Source organism: Mercenaria mercenaria, chromosome 1 (genome assembly GCF_021730395.1).
Source record: "Mercenaria mercenaria strain notata chromosome 1, MADL_Memer_1, whole genome shotgun sequence".
Taxonomy (NCBI): Eukaryota; Metazoa; Mollusca; class Bivalvia; order Venerida; family Veneridae; genus Mercenaria; species Mercenaria mercenaria.
Genome location: NC_069361.1, coordinates 72066419 through 72089507, shown reverse-complemented (window position 1 = coordinate 72089507; position 23089 = coordinate 72066419). Strand labels below are relative to the sequence as shown.

The following is a 23089-nucleotide window of genomic DNA, read 5'->3' as shown; positions in this document are numbered from 1 at the left end:
CCATGTAACAAATGTTTCACATTCATACTTCTTATAACAAAAATACTTTCTTAGCCGTAAGCGAGTTACCCGTATATATCTATTGGTTTTTTTGAGAGAAAAATACTGTCATCTGTTTGACAGTTTTTACTGCTAAAGATTAAAAATAATCACAAGATTTTCACAATCTGCAAGATTCTTCTTCTTTATGTAGAGTCCCTTAGCGAAATGTAATGGTTAAAAAAGCATTGAAACTCTATTTTAAAACCCCATTGAAGCACCATTTTTTCAGAGAAATCATTTAAAAACCATTTATCTGGACTGATTTCAATGACTTTTTCTCCATTAGAATAGCATTTTTTCAAAAAATGGAAAAACAATGGATGAAATCAATGATCAAAGTAACACTTTACCATTTAAACACCATTGTTTTTCATTGCAGAATATACTTAGTTCTTTTATATCAGTTGGTCCATTGTTTTTCATTGAAAAACCATTGTTTTTCATTACAGAATTTGCTTAAAGTTTGTTCAATCAGTTTGCTCCATTGGTTTTCATTGAAAAACCATTATTTTACCATTTCTAAATGTAGTAACTGAATTTCATGATTTGTGAATAAAATAGCACCAGCTTTAGCAGAAATATGATGATGTGGAGTTTAAAATTCTGGCCCAGATTTATGTGAATAGCATGGTATCAGCTACAGTAAGTGCCTTTATATATGTTGAATACATAAGAAATTTAAATGAATAATAAAATGTGATATTTTTTCTGTTTCTTTGATTCATATTATCATATATGAATTTGTGCACCTCCTATTTATACCCCCACAAAATGAAGTTTTGGTGTGGTATATAGGAGTGAGCTTGGTGGTCGGTCGGTCCGTTGGTTTGCATGGTTACCGGATGATAACTCATGAAAGGCTTGACCAAGTAAAATAATTTTTGGTACACAGATGTAACATCAGAAAATATAGGTCAAGTTTGACTCTGGGGTCAGTAGGTCAAAGGTCAAGGTCACAGTGACTTGGAACAGTTAAATTGTTTCTGAATGATAACTTGAGAACGCTTGGGCCTAGGATCATAAATTTTGGTACACAGGTGTAAAATCAGAAAATACAGGTCAAGTTCGACTCTGAGGTCAGTAGGTCAAAGTCGAACAATAAGTACCATCCTACTACAAGCAATGTGATAATTATGATATCATACTAAATATATATACATACAAATATTCATTGTACAATTTTTATACCTGTCCAATAGACAGGCCTACATGTTCGTTTTGGGACATCAACCTCATATAAGCCTCCTCTTACAAGAATGAGATCAAGATCTGCAACTTCTTCTTCTGTCAGATCTTCTGTTCCATTCTGTTGCTGCACCCTGAAACGGCATTCAATACGCAGAGAGTCATATCCAATAAAAGGCGTCCACCTCTTGTCCCCCTCTTTCTTATAGAACCATCTTACTTCTTCTGGTTGCAAATGATCAACATATTCTTTCTTTGGATAAAGAAACTTTCTAGATCTTGGAGGTGTACCAAGACTTACTACTGAATCTGCAACAGAGTCTCTATCACTGTCAATTTCCTCAAAAGAATCAGAGTTGACAAGGGATTCTATAGAAGGGTAGTGTCTGGAAGATGTCTCGGAAATATCCTCACGATTAAATTCAGAATTTATGCCGTCTCCAGGTGCAGAAAAGTTCATTTTTGGCAAATAAATAGGTAACCATTACCAAATCAAGCTGTCACGTAGTGTGACTGTGAATAATTCAGTTGACAGCTGTTTGTTATCGATTTGAACTTTGCCCCTACTTTCAGTATCAGTAGACGAAGTTTCGAAAATTCTTTTCGAAATTTTGATAAATATTTGAAATTTGTGTCTTTCTTTTGATCAAAAAGTATACATTCAAACACTTTCACATTGAAAGTTAAGAAATAAGTTTTTCAAACTGTCTCTAAAGTTGTTATTAATTTGCTACGAAAATTTGCGTTGGCACTTTCAAGCGTTTTGGGATCGCAAGCGTTTGTTCGGAGACAGATGAGAAATAACGATTAATTTCTATTTTAGCTGTATTTTGGGTGATAGGTAGGTAAATTACATTTTTTACAGTTCATTTAAGTAGAAAAAAGTTATCAAAGCACCTGCTTTTTTGTTGGAATAATTTGTTGAATTAAACATTTGGTAAATCTGATGAAATGACATTGGCTTTCGTCCTCAAAATGTTTCGTTCCAGGTCAGAAGGACACAACAAGTGTCAGCTCCATTTACATTTTATCAAAGAGCTTAGAATTCATTTATTGATTTAGTTTTGTTATTACTTCCATATACTTAAGAAAAGAAAACTAGATCATGTGGCCTTGAAATATGTGTACAGGGGTGTGGAATTCCTATAGACTTGGGACTTTTTGCTGGCGGAAAAGTGGGTTTTTTTCATTCCGTTTGACCATAGACAAGCATACATTTTCAGGTTTAAATGAGAAAAGGGAAGAATAATTTAATAAAGCTGTTACTTCAAGTTGATGGAGGTGATGAAATAATTTGATGTATGAAACCAAAGTTTTACCAGCCGAGGTTCTCTCAGTTGCTGCAGTTTTGGGAGGCAAAAACAAAAATCAAAAGCACAAAGAGATCACGATTACGATTCAAAACAAGTCTTGATTTTCTGAAGTTATTCATCTGGCTTCGCACAGGCAGTGTTTCAGGCATTCCCGGTCTCACAGATGCGACTTCAGACTTGTTTTCATGCAAAGATGTTGACAGCTTATTTTTTGTCACAGTAACAGTAATACACTGTATTATATTTGCTTTTCATTACTACTTGTAGATCATTATGAGAAATAAAGAAATATTGGCAGTTTCATGCAGGTTTTAATGTTGAAAATACGAGTGAATTTTGACTGCAGACAAGTGGATTTTTAAGTCTCACTTAAAATATTGTCCGTGGACAAGTGAAAAATATCGGGATTTCCACAGCCCAGTTGTGGATTACCATTTCTAATATTTTACTGTTTTTGGCAGAAAAAATGATGTCCTTAACTTAAACTTTCTGCAAAGGAGCAGCGCTGGAAGGAGGGAATTAAGGGTACAGACACTGCAAAGATGCTTCAGTAAAAAAAGTCACAGTCAATTGGATATGTTGGTTTATACTTTTGACATTCACAATAAGTTCACATTACTAAATTGGAAGTGGCTAGGAGTCTGGTAACCCGACCTCTAGACCCGGAGTCTAGAGGTCAGCTAATCAATATACATGTACTGTTATGTACTGTGTTACCAGCATAATATGATATTAATAATTGCCATGGAAAAGCTATAATTTGTTGTCTTAAAGTTGCCGTTATTATGTAATTTTTGGGGGATTTTTTGTAAATAGCTCTCACTTGGACTGGAGACATATTGAATAGATAGATAAAAGTTTCTAATCTGGAATTGCGTTTGTTACATCAGACAGGGCTTCTGTCAGCCCTCTATGCGAAATGGACCAGGTTAAAAATGGGAATAGGTCATTGCAGTTAAGGCAATAGGGAAAAATGAAAAAGACAGAAGTAATGTACTATATGGTCTTATCCAGTTATTCACCAAACTGAGTCATAATGATTATGTGCATAATATGTTGGCCAAGATTGATAACCATCTGTATTGTCCCAGTGGCTTCGAAAGTATAACTCATAACAGCCCATAAACATTGTGACCAGATTTGGTGAACTCTGGATAAGAACTACTAGAGTCAGAGCGAGGACACCATCAATTTTCACAATTTTTAGCCATTCGAGGACTATGAATGGCTAAAAATTGTGAAAATTGATGGTGTCCTCGCTCTGACTCTAGTAGTTCTTATCCAGAGTTCACCAAATCTGGTCACAATGTTTATGGGCTGTGCATAATATCTCTCAGACAATTTTGATATCAAACCTCATAGTCCCTAGTAACTCTTGCGTTACGGCCCTTGAATTACTTAAAATTGTGGAAATTAAGTGTCTGCTCAATAACTTAAGTTCATATCCCGTGTTCACAAAACTTAGTCAGAATGTTTATATAGATGAATATATTTTTTAGTCAATTCTATTTACAAGCCAGATTGCCCTTGTTACTCTTTCAGCCTTTGAATTAGTTAAAATTAAGAAAATTGTCAGCTAGTCAGTTCAGAAAGTAGAGTATTGTTTAAAGTCAGAAGTAATTTGCTGTGACTGGCTTATATGGTGACAGTTTGGCACACTCATTATTATATGATTATTTTTTATGTAAATTCACTTTCCTTTCAGATTCCTAAGATTACACAAAATGATATTTAACATTACAATCTTGTTTCATTTCAGAACAAAAGCATACTCAACACCCAGATCAGAGATTCTTACCCTTATAGTTTCGGCCTCCTGAAACAGAATTTTGAAATAATGTGGAATGTGATAGTAGCAGTGGCACGACAGTATGCACCAGTTATAACTCTACCAGTCGCTATAGTGATCGGCTTTATTGGATATAATGCTGAATCTGTATTTTCGGACAAAAGTACACCAAGTCGATCAATGACAGTGTTAGAGGAGAGGGATGAAAGAAGACTTAAAGAGTTGGAAGGGGAGGCAACTGAAGATACTAGTAACAGATACAGTAAAACTCTACCAAAAACTGTGTTAGACAGAAACGAGTTTAGGAAAGGTGCTAAGGATTCAACTGTGAAAACGGATCATTGATTGAAATATGATTGTTTCAGAAGTGCTCAAAATCTATGTGGCAACTTTCCTAATTGTAACAAAAATGCATGCTGTTTTGAAGTCAAAGGTCAACATTATAAGAAAAAAAAGCAGCTCAATGTATACATCCAGTTTTTGCAAAACCATGAAAATGATGAAATATGATTATGTTTAAACAAGATAAAAAATTTACAGATTTGAATCACTTTCTGTAATGTTCTTAGGGACTTATTTAAATCAAAGAAGTAATAGCTGAAGTTATCTGTAGGGTCATTCGACTGTTAAAATTCTCAACATTTTTAAGGTGGCATGTAATGCTTTAATGAAAGCTTATTGACGAAAATCTCAAAGGTTGGCATTTTTATACAGTTTACCTGCTTGAGGGAACTTTGTCATAAATCTTTGAAACAAGTTACAATGATTTGTTTCAAACCTTTACCTTTATTATATGGTTAAGAGGGAATAACCGTCTGTCATTGCATCCATATGGGCATAAAACTAATTTGAAGACATACAAGTATATCAAACTTCTGTGATACAGTCTGTTCTTTCAAATAGGGAATACAAAATGTACTTTGATATGAAATGCATTAGAACTAGCTGTAACTGTAAGCCTTGTGTAGAAATTGATGACGGGTAAGAGTTTTTATACCCTTTAGTGATTTATATGTTTTAATAGTTATAAGGACTATAATCGGATTTGTTTTGTATGTTTAAAAGATTTAAAAGACCATTTTAAAATTTAGCAACAAAATTCACTCTGGACAAAACACTCTGGAAATTGCAGAGCGGTAATCAATACCCCTATTTTCGGCTCAAAAACACAATTTAAGAACATGAAAGGGGACGTGTTCGTGGTCTGTACTTTTTATGCTTCATTGTGTCTGAAAGGGTGAATGGACCGTTATTAAACTTAAACACTGACTGACTGAAGACCATTTTAAAAATGTTTAGGTTTATTTACTTGCTAAGCGAAATATAAAAGATAACAAACCTGCAAAGATTTTAGCAGACAGAGTTATCCATCCGTAAAATTTCTCAATACAATAAAATCATTATATCAGTACCTTGATTGCAATTTTATATTAGGCTCTCTTTGATTTTACCAGGTCTGGATCGCATGAGAGGCTTGCACTGAGTTTGATTCGAGCTGGCCCTGTTCATGTGAGCCAAATGTAGCATTGCAGATCAAGGGTTTTAATGACCCTTTAATTATATACATATACCTATTTTATGTCAGTATAAATTGACCATAATTTTAGATGCATAAAATTTGAAAACTCATTTGAAACAGTGAACTGGTTGATGCATGGAAAGTCCAAACACCATCGTGTCATTTCCGACTGAATACTATAATTCCATATCTTCAGGATTTTGTATTTGTTAGTGAAACACATGCTGTTTTTGAGACAGAAAATTCTTTGGTAAATAATATATATCCTTATTGTATGTGGGACATTCTTAGTCCCTCAAAACGTGTAAGGATTTTTACATTGCGCATGACTCCGCTTCAAGGTTCCTATATGGTTGCTATCAGAATTATCATGTTTCATAGTACTGATAAACTAAATGATAACTGATAATGACAACAACGAATAATTACAACAACAAAAGGTAAATCTCTGTATGATTAATATACATGTATATTTACAGTAACATGGAGTACAGATTTCCACATAAAATAATGAATCAGTATATAATCTCAAAATATTTTGCAAGGTAAAAATTTGCTCATTTAAGCATCTAAGTTTAATGTGATTTGGATAGACACCTTAATTATTATTAAAAAAATGTTGTACCCATGTAGAAAATAACGTTAAATTAATCAACAAGAAGGACAATTATTATTATATTATTATTATTACTGTGAAATCATTTAAATTCGCTGGCATGAAATTTCGCCCCAATTTGAAAAAGGACTGTTTCGCGCGGGCTTTAATTCGTGCTTTTCAATTTTAGAATTGAAAAAATAAAATTGAAAAATAATAATAGCGCGGTCTTTAATTCGCGCATCGGTTCTAGTGCGAAATATGCGAATAAAAATGATTTCACAGTATAATTTTTGGTCACTTGGTGATGTATCGGTCTTGTTTTAGTAAAACAAGAAGGACTGTAGCTATTTTCAAACAAAACAATGATTGCATTATTATAATTATACAATAACTATTGATTGTGCTTAGAAATATAGTTGTTCTGTTAAACGTCTGTTCTGTATTTGCAAATGTTTTTGTGCCATATCTAGAATATTTTGGAAATAAAAACAATATATTTACCAAAAATTATTTAAGAAACGGAAATAATTTTAACATTTACATCCCTTTGATTAAAAGGGTATATCTCCAGAGTTAAATAAAATGTTTTGAAAGAACATTCAATTGTTTCTACACAAGAGTAACTAAAAAGCAAAATAAAGACAATTCAATGATTTTGAAGCAGAATGTAGATCTAATCTATGAAATATGTAGTAAAGTCTCTCTGCTGTCTTTGTCACACAGTAAAAGTTTGATGTAAAGTAGTTGGAGTTTATTTTACAGGTAACTCAACATATATCTACCTAGATAATACGGATTGATTTTTGAATTTTATTTTGCTTTTGAAAGTTACGATTACCCTTTTGTGATGTTTAACTGGAGGTAGGCCCCTTTAAACGCGACATTCATTTGGAGACAGGCCCCTTTAAACTGTGTTATTTAATAAAAAGTAACATAACTGAGATCACAGATAACAATGAATATATAGAACATAATTGTGTATCATTTCTTCGGCTGTGGAGGTTTTGATTTTTTATCTTTTTTCTTGTCTTTATTTTTAGATTTTCTTCCTTTTCCATCTACATCATCCAATAAAGAATTTTTGCGTCCGAGGTGATTTTGTGGGTTCAGTGCGTCTGAAAAATAAAAGATTTAAAGAAATTAGATGCAACATTTTGCATATGCATTATTATTGTGGGAAATAGAGAAAAAATTTAGTTTTTTCATCTGATCAAAGTCCTGACCCTTGGGAGAGTTTCACAGGCAGACCTGTATTCTGCAGCAGTGCCAATAGTGGAATATATGTTTGAATACCAGAAGAAATAATTTGTATTTAAGGAGAGAAATACAATATTTATTAGATAAATAGCATACATAGACATGTTGTTAAGTCATAGAAAATATTTTAATTTTGAAATTAAGGCTAAGCCACTAGGTTCTCTAGGTTTTTATCCACTTGATAATAAAACAGTAATTTGAGCCGCACCATGAGAAAACCAACATAGTGCATTTGCGACCAGCATGGATCAAGAATAGCCTGCGCATCCACGCAGTCTGGTCAGGATCCATGCTGTTCACTTTCAAAGCCTCTTGCAATTAGAGAAACCATTAAATGAGCCATACCATGACAAAACCAACATAGTGCATTTGCGACCAGCATGGATCCAGACCAGCCCGCACATCCGCGCAGTTTGGTCAGGATCCTTGCTGTTCACTTTCAAAGCCTCTTGCAATTAGAGAAACCGTTAGTGAACAGCATGGATCCTGACCAGACTGCGCGGATGCACAGGCTGGTCTGGATCCATGCTGGTCACAAATGCACTATGTTCGTTTTCTCATGGCGCAGTTCTTTGTTTAAAATTAATCAAGATGCTTACAGCAGTTTATTATAATAGACTGACTTTTTGTCATGTTTAGAAACATTGCCTTCACTGGGAATATAGCAAAAGCTTTTCATTCATTGTTAGGTGCTGTCATTGAAAAAGTGTAATGATTGTATGTTGGTTTAGATAGTTTGGTAAGACTGTTTCATCTACTATTAAAATGGATTTGTTTGTTATAAAGCATATTTGTGTAATAAAAGGAAAATATACAGGTAGTTATATCTGTTCAAGGTTTGTCATAAAAACATGATTATAAATAGATATTAATGTTGTCGTTTTCTGTGACTTCATCTATAAAGCAAGTACTGGACATCATAAATTTTAGAGCACTATAAGCTAGCATTTGTTCACAGATAACAAGTTATCAACATGATTGTGTGCAACAATTATCATCATGTATTTACTTTTACAACAACTAATGTTACGGGGGTTTCTGCAGGCAAGTTTATTACTGTTTGAACATTCTACCAAAACTCCCAGGTGCTTCTGTGGCCAAATGGTTAAAGTCACTGACTTTGGATCACTTGCTCCTCGCATATGAGCCACGCCATAAGAAAACCAACATAGTGGCTTTGTGACCAGCATGGATCCAGACCAGCCTGCGCATCTGCACAGTCTGGTCAGGATCCATGCTGTTCGCTTTCAAAGCCTACTATAATTAGAAAAACCGTTAGCGAACAGCATGGATCCTGACCAGACTGCGCGGATGCGCAGGCTGGTCTGGATCCATGCTGGTCGCAAACACTATGTTGGTTTTCTCATGGCGCGGCTCATGTGTGTTTTCGAAACCTCCCTAGGGATGTAGAATTCATATTCAGCTGGCTTACAGAACGCTGATGGTTCTACCCAGTTGCAGGCCCTGAATTGATGCCCGGAGGCACCTGAGATCTTCCTTCACTATCAGACGCTGGAAAAGTCAACAGATGACATAAATTGTGTCTGTGACTCTTAACCCAACAAAAACAAAGTAGAACAGCTACTGTTACAATAATTATCACTACACACCTACTTTTTCTAGAGTTAACTTATGTTGAACCTAATAAATTATGGTTGCCAAAGTTCTCAATAGATGTTTCCTTTACTGTCTTTTTCTTATAACTGTTATCATTGCAACAATTACCTTTACTTATTTACATTTCACAACATCTATTTCTAGTAACTGTTACCATTACATTATTTGTAATAATTATTATTACGAGTTTTAATACATTTTACAACATTACTACTGTACATGTACGTCTATTTCAAGTAACTGTTACCATTGCATCAATTATCATTATTTGTTTACTTTTGCAATATTTAGTATAATACATTTATTTCTAATAACTGTTATGAACACATCAGTTATGATCATTATTTGTTTACATGTCACAACATTTAGTATCACATATCTATTTCTAACGACTGGCATGATTACATTAATTATTGTTACATATCTACTGTTAACAATTTAGGGTTCCCGCAATATGCACCAGGCGTCTGTTTATGTCCCCGCCCCCATTGTTTTTGCCCTGTCCATCCGTACGTCACACTTCATTTCCAATCAATAACTGGAGGACCATTTTTTTTACCTAGAACCTTCAAACTTCATAGGGTGGCAGGGCTTGTAGAGTAGACGACCCCTATTGTTTTTGGTGTCACTCTATCAAAGGTCAAAGTCACAGGGCTCTAAACATGGAAAACCATTTCCGATCAATAACTTAAGAACCACTTGACCCAGAATGTTGAAACTTCATAGGATGATTGGACATGCAGAGTAGATGACCCCTACTGATTTTGGGGTCACTCTATAAAAGGTCAAGGTCACAGGAGCCAGAACGTGGAAATCCATTTCCGATCAGTAACTTGATAACCATTTGACATATACCCTTCAAACTTCATATGGTAATAAGACTTACAGAGTAGATGACCCCTACTGTTTTTGGGGTCACTCCATCAAAGGTCAAGCTCACAAGGATGTCCGTCAGTCACACTTCATTTTCGATCAATAACTGGAGAACTATTTGACCTAGAACCTTCAAACTTCATAGGGTGATAGGGCTTACAGAGTAGATGATCCCTAGTAGATCAAAGGTCAAGGTCACAGGGGCCTGAACATGGAAAACCATTTCTGATCAGTAACTTGAAAACCACTTGACCCAGAATGTTAAAACTTCATAGGATGATTGGAGATATAGAGTAGATGTCCCCTATTGATTTTTGGGTCACTCTGTTTAAGGTCTAGGTCACATGGGCCTGAACATGGAAAACTCTTTCCGATCAATAACTTGAGAACCACTTGGCCTAGAATGTTGGAACTTCATAGGATGATTGGACATGCAGAAGTAGATGATCCTTATTGATTTTGGGGTCACCCAATCAAAGGTTATGGTCACAGGGCCAGAACATGGAAAACCTTTTCCAATTCATAACTTGAGAACCACTAGTTTTCACAATTTTTTTCTGAGACTGCTTATCTTAAATGAGCCATGCCATGACAAAACCAACATAGTGCGTTTGCGACCAGCATGGATCCAGACCAGTCTGCGCATCCGCGTAGTCTGGTCATGATCCATGCTGTTCGCTTTCAAAGCCTATTGCAATTAGAGAAACTGTTAGCGAACAGCATGGATCCTGACTAGACTGCACAGATGCGCAGGCTGGTCTGGATCCATGCTGGTTGCAAACGCACTATGTTGGTTTTGTCATGGCGTGGCTCAAATATCTAAACAAGGTGTATTGTTAGATTTCTGTTAATCTACACATTTAACAACAGCTATCATACTTTTCTTTGTACTTGGGTGTTTCTTGTTAACTGTTTCCAAGTCTGTTGTCTGTCCATTTAGTTTAGCTGAATTTAGGTTATACACTTGACATTATTTAAGAATAAAGCTTCTCTTTTCTATATCGCTAAACAGAAGCAAAATTTCAAGTAGGAAGTTTAATGACTAGATATAAAACAATTGAGGTTTAAGTTTCAGGTCACTTTACCAGTTATTACCTCAAAAGTTGAAAACATGACATTATTATATAGCTAGCTTCCAATAGAATCCAATATACTGTAAAAGCAGAAATTTTCTCGAGGGTTTAATTTTAGCTATATTCGCGAGGCCCTACATCTCACGAAAATTAATTATCGCGTAAATATTCATCATTTCAAGTATGATACCATTTTTGCAATTTCGTGAATATTAAACCTGGCGAACATACTCAAAATTTCAAATTCGCGAAATTTTGACCCAGCAAAATTATGTGCTTTTTCAGTAATGAAGTTATGATGTCTGCAGCTGGTCTTTATAAGATATATGTCTGGCATAAAACTGGGTCATCTGCACCGGGTGAGTGATACATGGCCTTCATGACCCTCTTGTTTAAGTTCCAAATGTTCAATATTGTGTTCAAAATTTTATACTTTTGAAATGTTTCTCACAGGCTTATTAAATAGATTTACAATGAAGGATATGGTATGAAAAACTTGATGGTGTGGCATTATACTAACCTATAAAATCTTGATTTTCATTCATAGTTGCTAACATAGGTATAAACATAGTCTTGTCTATCACTGACTCATTCTCTTCAGTGTGTTCACCTTCACAGGCTGTAATATAATGAAAACAATGTTAAATTAGTAGGTATTAAATTTCTTAATTTTGTGGTTAAGAAATTTTGTGATTTTTGGTCAAAAAAAATTCTTGATAGAGGAATGAATTTTGTGAAGATAACATGAATGGTAGCTTTACCTGTTAAGATTGAAGTTTGTTGACTGTTGCAAACCACAAAGTCCACGAAAATTAATCTCCATGAATATTAATGATTTCACAGTGAGCAGAAACAGGAAACATCCTTTTTATTGTAGAGCAAAAGTTGACTTTATCAACATTTTCACATAGTTTGACTTTATACTCACACAACTACTGTAGGTATACATGTGCAATTTTCTTAAAGCACTATAATCTACATTTCCAACCCTTACCCTGATAAATTTCTACAGTGGACTGGTTCGCCATTCAATTTGGGCAATACCATTTATTATTTAAAGGGGTGTTCACTGAAAATTTATTGACTGAATAGCGAACAGTGCAGACCATGATCAGACTGCACGGATGTGCAGGCTGATCTTGGTCTGCACTGGTCGCAAAAAGCAGTATCATTTGCCGCCAGCAGGCTAAAGGCTAAAGACAGGATTTCAACGAAGCCTTTTACAGTTATACACACGGTACAGTAACTTGTTGTACTAGTGGGACATCCATGAATGCTAATTTGTAATTACTTGTCTGTCATTTTTCAAAGAATCTATCACTGATTGAACATGCAGATTAAAATATCTGGCTCGAGGGTAATTGTCAGAGCCTCGTTACCACAAAACAGTTACCCGAGAGCCAGATAATCCGCATCTTCAACTAGTGATAGATTCTTCTTCTTGCATGCCGTATTCTTCAAATATTAGAAGAAATGTAATAAAGCGAACGCCTTTCTTTTAAGCACTATTTTCTTATACTAATATAGTTGTGTACGAGTTTATGGATCCACGCGTGAGTCTTCTTAAACTACATAAGTTCCTTCTATATGGCACATCTATATAAATATTTAATATAATGATCATCTTGTAAATATTTGGTTGCAAAGTCTGTTTTAAATATTGGTCATCAGTGTGTGGAACCCCAGGATTGGATGCAAGGACAAGAGCATTCTATCTTATTATGTCTCCCCCCCCCCCCCCCCCCCCCACTGGCGGAGACATATTGTTTGTGCCCGGTCTGTCCGTCCGTACGTCACACTTCATTTCCGATCAATAACTTGAGAACCATTTGACCTAGAACCTTCAAAACTTCATAGGTTGGTAGGGCTACTGGAGTAGATGACCCCTATTGTTTTTAGGCTCACTCCATCAAAGGTCAAGGTCACAGGGGCCTGAACATTGAAAACCATTTCTGATCAATAACTTGAGAACCACTTGACCCAGAATGTTGAAACTTCATAGGATGATTGATCATGCAGAGTAGATGAACCCTATTGATTTTGGGGTCACTCTGTTAAAGGTCAAGGTCACAGGGGCCTAAACCTTGAAAACCGTTTCCGGTCAGTAACTGGAGAACCATTTGACCCAGAATGTTGAAACTTCATAGGATGATTGGCTATGCAGAGTAGATGACCACTATTGATTTCGGGGTCACTCTATTAAAGGTCAAGGTCACAGGGGCCTGAACATTGAAAACTGTTTCTGATCAATAACTTGACAACCACTTGACCCAGGATGTTGGAACGTCATAGGATGATTGCTCATGCAGAGTAGATGACCCCTATTGATTTTGGGGTCATTCTGTTAAAGGTCACAGGGGCCTGAACATTGAAAACCATTTCCAATCAATAACTATAGAACAACTTGACCCAGAATGTTGAAACTTCATAGGATGATTGGTCATGCAGACTAGATGGCCCCTATTGATTTTGGGTTCACTCTATTAAAGGTCAAGGTTTACAGGGGCCTGAATATGGAAAACCGTTTCCGGTCAATAACTGGAGAACCATTTGACCCAGAATGTTGAAACTTCATAGGATGATTGGTCATGCAGAGTAGATGACCACTATAGATTTCGGGGTCACTCTGTTAAAGGTCAAGGTCACAGGGGCCTGAACATGGAAAACTGTTTCCGGTCAGTAACTTTAGAACCACTAGTTCCAGAATGTTGAAATTTCATAGGATGATTGGTCATGCAGAATAGATGACCCCTATCGATTTCAGGGTCACTCTTTTAAAGGTCAAGGTCACAGGGGCCTGAACATGGAAAACCATTTCTGATCAATAACTTGAGAACCTATTGGCCCAGAATGTTGAAACTTCATAGGATGATTGAACATGCAGAATAGATGACCACTATTAATTTTTGGGTCTCTCTATTAAATGTCAAGGTCATAGGGGCCTGGTCATGTAAAATCATTTCCGGACAGTAACTCGAGAACCACTTGACCCAGAATGTTGAAACTCATTAGGATGATTGGACATGCATAGTAGATGACCCCCTATTGATTTTGGGGTCACTTGATCAAAGGTCAAGGTCACAGGAGCCTGAACAATAACTTGAGAATCACTAGGCCCAGAATGTTGAAACTAAGTGGGTTGACTGGACATGCCAGGTAGGATATCCCTATTGCAGCCAACCATCAGTGTCTCTTTGACTTTCGCTCCTGTCCCCTATTGACTTCATGCCTATACGACTATGCATTGGAGGAGACATGCGCTTTTTTACAAAAGCATGTTCTAGTTGACATTCCGTATCACCCATGCGTTACATTTTGCACCAAGAGGCATTTATTTCTGCACCAAAATATGACGGTCTGCTAAGCAGTAAAGACTCTCAGTTTTCCCATCAAGATCTAGCCTACAGTGGTCATTACATAACCTTTATTGTTTTGTGATTAGTAGGTCAAGGTCACAGTGGCCTCAGGACTAAAATTGGTTTCAGATCAATAAATGGAAAATGTTTAATGCTACAAGACGATTGCCTGATGATTCCCATGTCTAGAATTGTTAGCAGGTGAAAGGTCAAGGTCAGAGTGGCCTCAAGACTGAAAACTTTACTGGAAAGCCGGAGAAGGTGTAAGCCTATGATGGTCAAACTTCAGATGATGACTCATATGGTTTTGTGTGTCGCATTACTATATATAAAGGTCAAAGTGACAGTTTTCAATCAGCAAATTGTTAAACAAAAATTCAAGGTCACAATAAATGACCTTCAAAATTAAAATCTTTTCTGCGACCTTCTTAAAATCTAATTAGCTATTTGCCAGTGGTCTGTAGATGACCTGTATTGCTTGATTTTCATCAGGTCAAATGACACACTGACATTGGGATTTAAAAACATTCTTTTCCATATAGCAGTAAATTTTCATAATGTAATATGAAGACTTCTGTTGCGTTTTTTTTTATTCTCGGATCAAAAGCCAAGGTCGCCATATTACAAAACCTCGGTTACCTTTATGGTGGGTTTAATCATGCGTTTTGCACGCAGCTCTTGTTTAATATATGTACTAACCATCCACTCGCAGCAATATCAGCGTCTCCCTTTCCTTAAGGTAATCATATCCATATTCGTTCAGGTTTTGTCGTAGATTTTTCACGCTTCCTTGTTCATCAGATAGCTCTATTATTTCTGAAAAGAAAGTAACATTCACGTGTTAGTTTAAGATTAAAGGCCATAAATATAGCAGATAAACTCGTCATATAGCGGATCTGCGGTTTCTCACCAAAATTGTTATAGTAATCTTAATAACTGACCAAGAAAAGTAAAAAGAAAAATATCAAAGTAATTGAAACTATCGAAAAATTATTTCCAATTGAATGTATTGAGACCTCGGCAACTATTATGGGTGACAAATTTACGTTCCATCCAAGGTTACAGGAAGTTTTTTTTCTGTAAAGAAATATTGCCTTAGTTGGTTCACCTATCAATTTATGGAAGTGGTATATGCTCCCCCAGCAGGAGACATGCATTTTTTCTCGCTTTTTAACCAATCGCCATGTGAGAAAGCCATCCAGCTGGCTTGCTGACAGGCCGGTGGTTCTACCTAGGTGCCCACCCGTGCCTGAAATGATGCTCCGAGACACCCGTGAATTTCCGCCGCCGTTAAAGCAAGGATGTTGCCGTATAATCTTAACTGTCCCCATGTCACTTAAAACGAACCAACCATTCAAACACTACATTCTGGGCTATTGTACTTCTGTTTGGACCTGATGATGAACCTTACTATTAAAAAAATAAATGAGCCGCACCATGAGAAAACCAACATAGTGCATTTGCGACCAGCATGGATCCAGACCAGCCTGCGCATACGCACAGTCTGGTCAGGATCCATGCTGTTCGCTTTCGGTTTCTCTAATTGCAATAGGCTTTGAAAGCGAACAGTCTGGATCCATGCTGGTCGCAAATGCAGTTTGTTGGTTTTCTCATGGTGCGGCTCATTAATAATACCGTCGTGATCCATTTTGCATCTTTTCTTGATCTGGTAGAGCAATACTTCGTTCCGGCAGTTTATGTTGAATAAACGGCTCTCATTGTCTGCAATTACACAATTCTAATTGTGATAAAGCGATAGTAATAATTATAAGATTAACTTCTAAAATCCCTTGGTCGCCAAGTCCGAAAGGTGAATGATCCCAATTATATACTATACGGACTAAATGAAGGGATTAAACCAGAAATAAGACACGAATGATATATTTGAACAGTAAAAATCCTATATGGCATACTGTGAAACCATTAATATTCATGGGGGAATAATTTTCATGGATTTCGTGGTTGAGTCAATCCACGAAATTTAATACCAACGAACAAGTAAAATTCCCATTCATTTTATGTTAAGAACTTGAAATCCACGTATTCATATCCCCACGAAATTGCTGTTTTGACCGAAACCACGAAATTTCTTGCCCACGAAATTAAATGATTTTACAGTATGCTACTTAAAACCCAACTCAGTTTGAAGACCACCTACCGATATAAATGTACATATAATGAACAATGCACACAATTTCTCTAGTCAGTGTAACTAAAAAGGGGGAACAATGGTTCCCACTATGGTATCATTAGCGGGGATGAAACACTTACGCCTTATACCCGCACCCATATCCCTAAGACTTAGCCAAAATACTTCTCTTTTTTTTTTCCTATTTGTATTACGGGACTTGTAGTGTTTTTGTTGTTGTTTTTTTTTATTTTTAGTTCACTACAGTTCGTTTTGGTTAGGTCATCGGTTGCCCTTCTGTCTCCATCCCATCGAGGCTAATACAAACGCACCAATACCATTTAACTCGATTAATTTGCGTGTTTTTTTGTTGTTGTTTTTTTGTTTTTTCTTTGTTTTTTTAAATAACATTGAGTAATCTGCAATAACCTGTGAACCAATAATTAAATATTGATTATTGTGCAAGCTTTATAGCTGACAGATCAACTGCAATCGCTCGTATAAGAAATCAGCGCAATTTAATAGAGCAAGGGCGGTTTTTATACTTGTAATAAACACGTGTTTGACAGCTACGTTCTGATAAATAAGCAGTTATAACCTTATTTAATCGAAGATCAATTACCTAAACAAGACTTTTACCATCAGAACTGTGTGAGAAAATTGCATCTATTTACAATGATCGCGGGATTTGATGAGGTTCCCAGGAACTTGTAAATAAAATAAATTGATTTTTCCGCAGGATGACAATAGCGACATGATAAAATGTTAAATTAAATCGAACACGCATTAAGTTCTCTTTGATTGGTAAACAATCTTTAAACAATCTCTTATTGATTTATAAAGCTGATTTTCCCGCTTCTGTAACGTACATTTTGTCATTGTAATGAAGTATTTCGACCCCCATAGAATAATGACCCCCCGGTCATTATTCTATAGAAAAAGTGACCCCCCGGTCATAGTACTATGACCTCCGGATCATAGTACTATGACTTCCCCACGTGAAGTAAACTGAACCTCACGAAGAATATTGACTCCCATAAAAAAACGACCCCGGTCATTTGGTCAAATTTAGTGATAACTCATGTATCTAAGGCCTAATTGCTGCATTTTATGCCCCCACTCGGGGGAGGGGGGGCATATAGATTTGCCCTTGTCCGTCCGTCCGTCCGTCTTTCCGTTTGACCATTAGCCCCAGATAGCATCGCTTGACACAGAAGTCAGAGCATTCCGCAACGGGAAAAGGGATTCTATTTCTAGACGCTGTATCTTGGTGTATACATTTTTTTTCAGGAAAATAACAATTCACAATACGTTGACAAAACACACCAGTGTCAATAATCCCTGCAAACTTCGGTATGAAGTAATTCTTCAGAAGAAAACTGCACAAGAAACTGCTAGCATAGAACTTAGTATTAGTAGAAGTTGCAATACTTAGCAGTGACAGTAAAGTACGGTAGCGGCAACAATAGAAAGTAGTAGTAGTAGTAGTAGTAGTAGTAGTAGTAGTAGTAGTGGCAGTGGTAGTGGCAGTTGCAGTAGTAACAGCTGAAGCAGCAGCGAGGAATAAGTGACAGCAACAACAGCAGCAGGAGAAGAAAAGGTAGATGTACAAGACGTATTAGTGGAAGCAGGTATAGTAGTATCAGTAGTAGCAGTTGTAGCAGTAGTAGTAGAAATAGTAGTAGTAGTAGTAGAAAAAGAGGAAGAAGTACATGTAGTAATAGCAATAGAAGTAGCGGCACCAGTAGTAGTAGTACAATTAAAATGTTAACTATTGGCAATGGAGGGTATTAGAGTTGTAGATCTAGTAAAATTGTCCGTTAGGTTTGGTGGGGATCACTTTTTAATAGATATTATTGTCGAAAGTCTTTTTAGGGACCGGTGTTTTACGCGGAAAGAGTAACTTTTTTAAATAGAATAATGTCCGGGAATCGATATTGTATGAGAGTTCGAATGTAGTAATTTCGGCAGTGAGTATTTTACATGGAAGGAGTCACTTTTTCTATAGAATAATAACCGGGGTCGTTATTCTGTGAGATTCGAATGGAGTCATCTTTAGGGAGTCAGTATTTTACTTGGAGGGGTCAGTTTTTCTATAGAATAATGACCGGGGGTCGTTATTCTATAGAGTTTTCAAAGGGAGTCAGTTTTTTATAAGGGGAGTCAATATTTTACAGGAAAGGAGTCACATTTTCTATAGAATAATGACCGGGGGGGTCGATATTCTATGGGGGTCGAAATACTTCATTACACCGGCTTATAGACTTTTATTTTGAAATATAGACAAATGGTTTCAATAGCAAGGGCTACAAATAAAAATTAGTATGTGATCCAGTGAGCTGTAGACACAAGTAAACGATATTTATGAAACCACGTGATTCAGTGAACTGTAGACACTGGTAGACACTATTTATATAACCACATGATTCAGTGAGCTCTCTACAGTAGTAGACAGTATTTATAAAAGCACGTGATTAAGTGAGCTCTTTACACTTGTAGACAGTATTTATAAAAGCACGTGATTCAGTGAGCTCTTTACACTAATAGACAGTATTTATAGAATCACATGATTCCGTGAGCTGTAGACACTAATAGACTGTGTTTTTAAAACCACGTGATTCAGTGAGCTTTTTACACTAGTCAAAAATATTTATAAAATCAAGTGATTCAGTGAGCTCTTTACACGAGTAGACAGTATTTATAAAACCACGTGATTCAGTGAGCTGTATACTCTAGTAAACAGCATTTATAAAACCACGTGATGTTGTAAGCTCTGTACACAACCACGCAATTTAGTGAGCTGAAGACACTGATATAGACAGTATTTATAAAAGCACGTGGATCGGTGGGCTCATTACACTAGTAGACAGTATTTATAAAAGCACGTGATTCAGTGAGCTGTAGACACTAGTATACAGTATTTATAAAACCATGTGAATCAGTGAGTTATTTACACTAGTAGACAGTATTTTCAAAACCACGTGATTCAATGAGCTCTTTGCACTTTTAGACAGTATTTATAAAACCACGTGATTTATGCAGTGAGCTCTTTACGCTAGTAGACAGTAACTATAAAACCACGTGAATCAATGAACTCTTTACACTAGTAGACACATTTATTTGCCGAAATATTCAAAACCAGGTGATTAGTGAGTATTTAGCTATCAAAATACAAAAAGAAGCACGTGATTTATTAAGCTCAATGTTGTATTTATTCATCAAAAAACTTGATTTAGTTTCAAATTAGGCTAGGCTTATTAATGTTTTTTTTTTTCTTTTATTTTCTTTTTTCGTTTTTTTTTCTACTCTCGGTTTTTTATTCAATGAAAGATTGTGTAAGGAGACGTCTGAATGCAAGTTTGACGAGGGGAATGCGTGACGTAAAAGTAATTTTGACAAGGGGAACGCTACGCGCAGTTGTGCATGAATTAAGCACCGTATTCCAGAGCACGGGGTCACAAGTTCGAATCGCAATGGGTGAGGTTCTCAGTCATTCAGATGCGAGTGGCTGTCGAGTGTAGCTTACGTAAAACTGTTGTAAAATAGAAATGTTTACGTCTAAATCTGACAAAATCAGGGAACCATCAAATTAAGTGGGTTTTAAGCCAATACACAATATCTATCTACGTTAAAACATATTTATTTAACAATTTTAATTAAAAACAAAAAAAACCACGTAATATCATTCTGATGTAAATCACTAGTCTGTTCACTCTGGCACGCGACCATAAAATGTTAAATCAGACAATACACAAAATCATCTAACCTTTTAAAGTCTTTTAATGTTTGTAGATCTAGTTAATCTTAAAACAATCGTTCATAACAATAAGAACACATGTCGTTATTTCATTTGATATTGGTGTTAAACGTGCACTAATAATTCAAGTTCTTTTGAAGTATTTGCATACTTAATTAACATTTGAATATAAACTGTATTCATTACATTAAAACCACTATGGCTAGTACCTATAAGTATACGTAAGTTACTATTTTTTAGGCTACAATAACAGAGCCCAGTCAATACCAGATTTTCCAATGCGGACATAGTGGTCCACTGGTAACACTGACTACGAAATCAGTGGTCGAAAGCTCGAGCCTTCGTTTCTCCAACTAAAATTGCTAACCATTGGGATACGAGTCCCGTGTTTGGGTGCTTTACACTAGACACACTAAAAAACCAGAGAAGCTTCAAGAATAAGGATGTCTTTTGCATCTAACACTAAATACTAACAGTCTGGAGGAAGCGTGCACATGGATTGTCGGTACTCTAAAATTAAGTTTACAAAAAGATTTTCTATGGGTTTCCGTTCCAGTGCTAATTTGTTTTCTGCAAGTAACTGCCAACTTCCCCACCACATATATAACAAATAGTGGAAGAATGACTTTAGACGTGTTGCCAATGGTCCAGTAATCATTGAGAATATTGCCTCGCTGGTGATCGAACTCGCCACCTTTGTTAAGCAATTATAATTGAGCCGTGCCATGAGAAAACCAACATAGTGGGTTTGCGACCAGCATGGATCCAGACCAGGATCCATGCTGTTCGCTTTCAAAGCCTACTTCAATTAGAGAACCTGTTAGCGAACAGCATGGATCCTGACCAAATTGCGCGGATGCGCAGGCTGGTCTGGATCCATGCTGGTCGCAAACCCACTATGTTGGTTTTCTCATGGCGTGGCTCATATATTATTCGATATATGAAAGACCTGAGAATAACAAAATATTTCACTTACCGCCGTACCGTACAGTGACAAACATTGTGGTCAATCGTCAAGGAATATCTTGGGAGAAATAAAAACAATATCCTAAAGCGAAGCTGCGTATATGATGAACTTGGTAATATTCCAACTATTGACATAAAGTTATGCAATTACTCCTGTAGAATATGCACTTCAATGTAACAAGGCTTAACTTTTAAACTTCTTTAATCCTTTAATGTTCTTTAAATCTTGAAACGCCAATCATTTAAGCTACCAGGTTCAATGTTCTAACATAATACAAATTTTAATGAAGTAATAAATAAATTCACAAAACGCTCTCGCTCGCGTGCATTTCAGTTCGCTTATATAATTCAGTGGCACTTAAAATTTGCAATTGGCTAAATCACAAAAATGATGTAAAACGCGTAAACGTGTTCCATATTAGTGGCAGGTTTTCCAATGTCCATTAAATATTTATTCTCAATTTGTAAAATTCATTAGAGTAGACTTGAAAACCACGTTTCATTGTTCTTCGGTTCAATACCAGCACGTCTACAGTTTCAGTTTTAATACAAAAAGTGTCTTCTCCGTGTCTCTCAATCAAACGCTTTCCTTTTTAGATATATACTTTTTTTGTCTATTAACACAATGCTACAAAAATCTGAGTAAGTGCTTTGACATTTCGTGTAAATATAGTAGTATTAAATTTCTACTGCTTCAAGGCTTAGAATAGAATAAATGTACACAAATTATTTTTTCAAGCGAAATGTATCGGAAAGTCCTTTCTGCTAAATTGTCAATATATATAGGAAAAAATCAACTGTGAACAAATCGTTAATTTTGATAGATTTTTTAGATTTAGCTTTAAAGGTTTTAAACATGTTAAGTATGAATAGTTTTTGACACGGTGACATTTTCTATTACGAGCGTAACAAAATACTGCAGATCATTGCTGTTGGCGCTTAAAGTATGTTTAGCATACAAGTCTAGATCTGGTTCGTTCAGACAAACCAGATGGGGGTATAAAATATGTTAAACTGAAAGATTAACGAAATATCTCTTTATTTAAAGTAGGCAGAAAGACAGGCATATTTAATTTCGTCCACTTTAATTCACCTACTGTAAACGATGTAAGACATGGGATAAAGATACTAATACATACAGCTATTTATCTTGTATAGAGCTTTGCATACGAAAATTAGAGATAATTGGGCCGCGCCATGTGAAAACCAGCATAGTGCATTATCCAGACCAGCATCTGCGCAGTCTGATCAGGATCCATACTGTTCGCTTTCAAACCCTATTGCAAATAGAGAAACCGTTAGCGAACAGTATGGATTCTGACCAGACTGCACGGATGCGCAGGCTGGCCTGGATCCGTGCTAGTCGCAAATGCACTATGTTGGTTTTCGCATGGCGCGGCTCAATTATATAGAATAGTTTTTTTTTCATAAGATAGAAAGAGTCGGTTTTTTGATAGACTGGAACTGGCATATAGAGCAGTTTCCACGCGTGCTCGTGAAGTTCCGTGTTGTGTGAAATGACGACACACTATGGTAGAATAGTAGACAGGCCACATTTAGACAAGCCCGAATAAAATCATTGTGAAGAACTTCAAATTAAAAGACACAACTAACGG

General features: G+C 36.1%; 2 protein-coding genes across 3 annotated transcripts in view; both read right to left on the bottom strand.

Moving 5' to 3' along the window:
* Positions 1 to 1806, bottom strand: part of LOC123534323 (phospholipase DDHD1-like) — a 47316-nt gene extending 45510 nt beyond the window's left edge. The window contains exon 1 of one of the 2 annotated variants that reach the window (XM_045316537.2): positions 1231 to 1806. In XM_045316537.2, the coding sequence (XP_045172472.2) occupies positions 1231 to 1687 (457 nt within the window). In that variant the 5' untranslated portion in view covers positions 1688 to 1806. The remainder of the gene's footprint in view (positions 1 to 1230) is intronic. The other variant, XM_045316528.2, reaches the window with a different exon arrangement.
* A 4483-nt stretch (positions 1807 to 6289) lies between these two features.
* Positions 6290 to 22281, bottom strand: LOC123534335 (uncharacterized protein CXorf65 homolog). The gene is made up of 5 exons (XM_045316548.2): positions 21484 to 22281; positions 16258 to 16344; positions 15322 to 15438; positions 11787 to 11885; positions 6290 to 7561 (listed from the first exon to the last, which is right to left on the bottom strand). Exons 1-5 carry the CDS (start codon positions 21506 to 21508, stop codon positions 7428 to 7430), a joined length of 462 nt encoding a protein of 153 aa, XP_045172483.1. The 5' UTR covers positions 21509 to 22281; the 3' UTR covers positions 6290 to 7427.
* Between the last annotated feature and the right edge of the window lie 808 nt (positions 22282 to 23089).

Excerpts from the sequence above, each read along its gene's own strand:
- LOC123534335 (XM_045316548.2), bottom strand. The coding sequence starts at position 21,508 with ATGTTTGTCACTGTACGGTACGGCG. Across the intron at positions 15,439-16,257 it reads ATGCAAAATGGATCACGACG|AAATAATAGAGCTATCTGAT; the intron begins GTATTATTAATG and ends CTTTCTTTTCAG. Across the intron at positions 7,562-11,786 it reads TGAAAATCAAGATTTTATAG|ACGCACTGAACCCACAAAAT; the intron begins GTTAGTATAATG and ends TTTATTTTTCAG.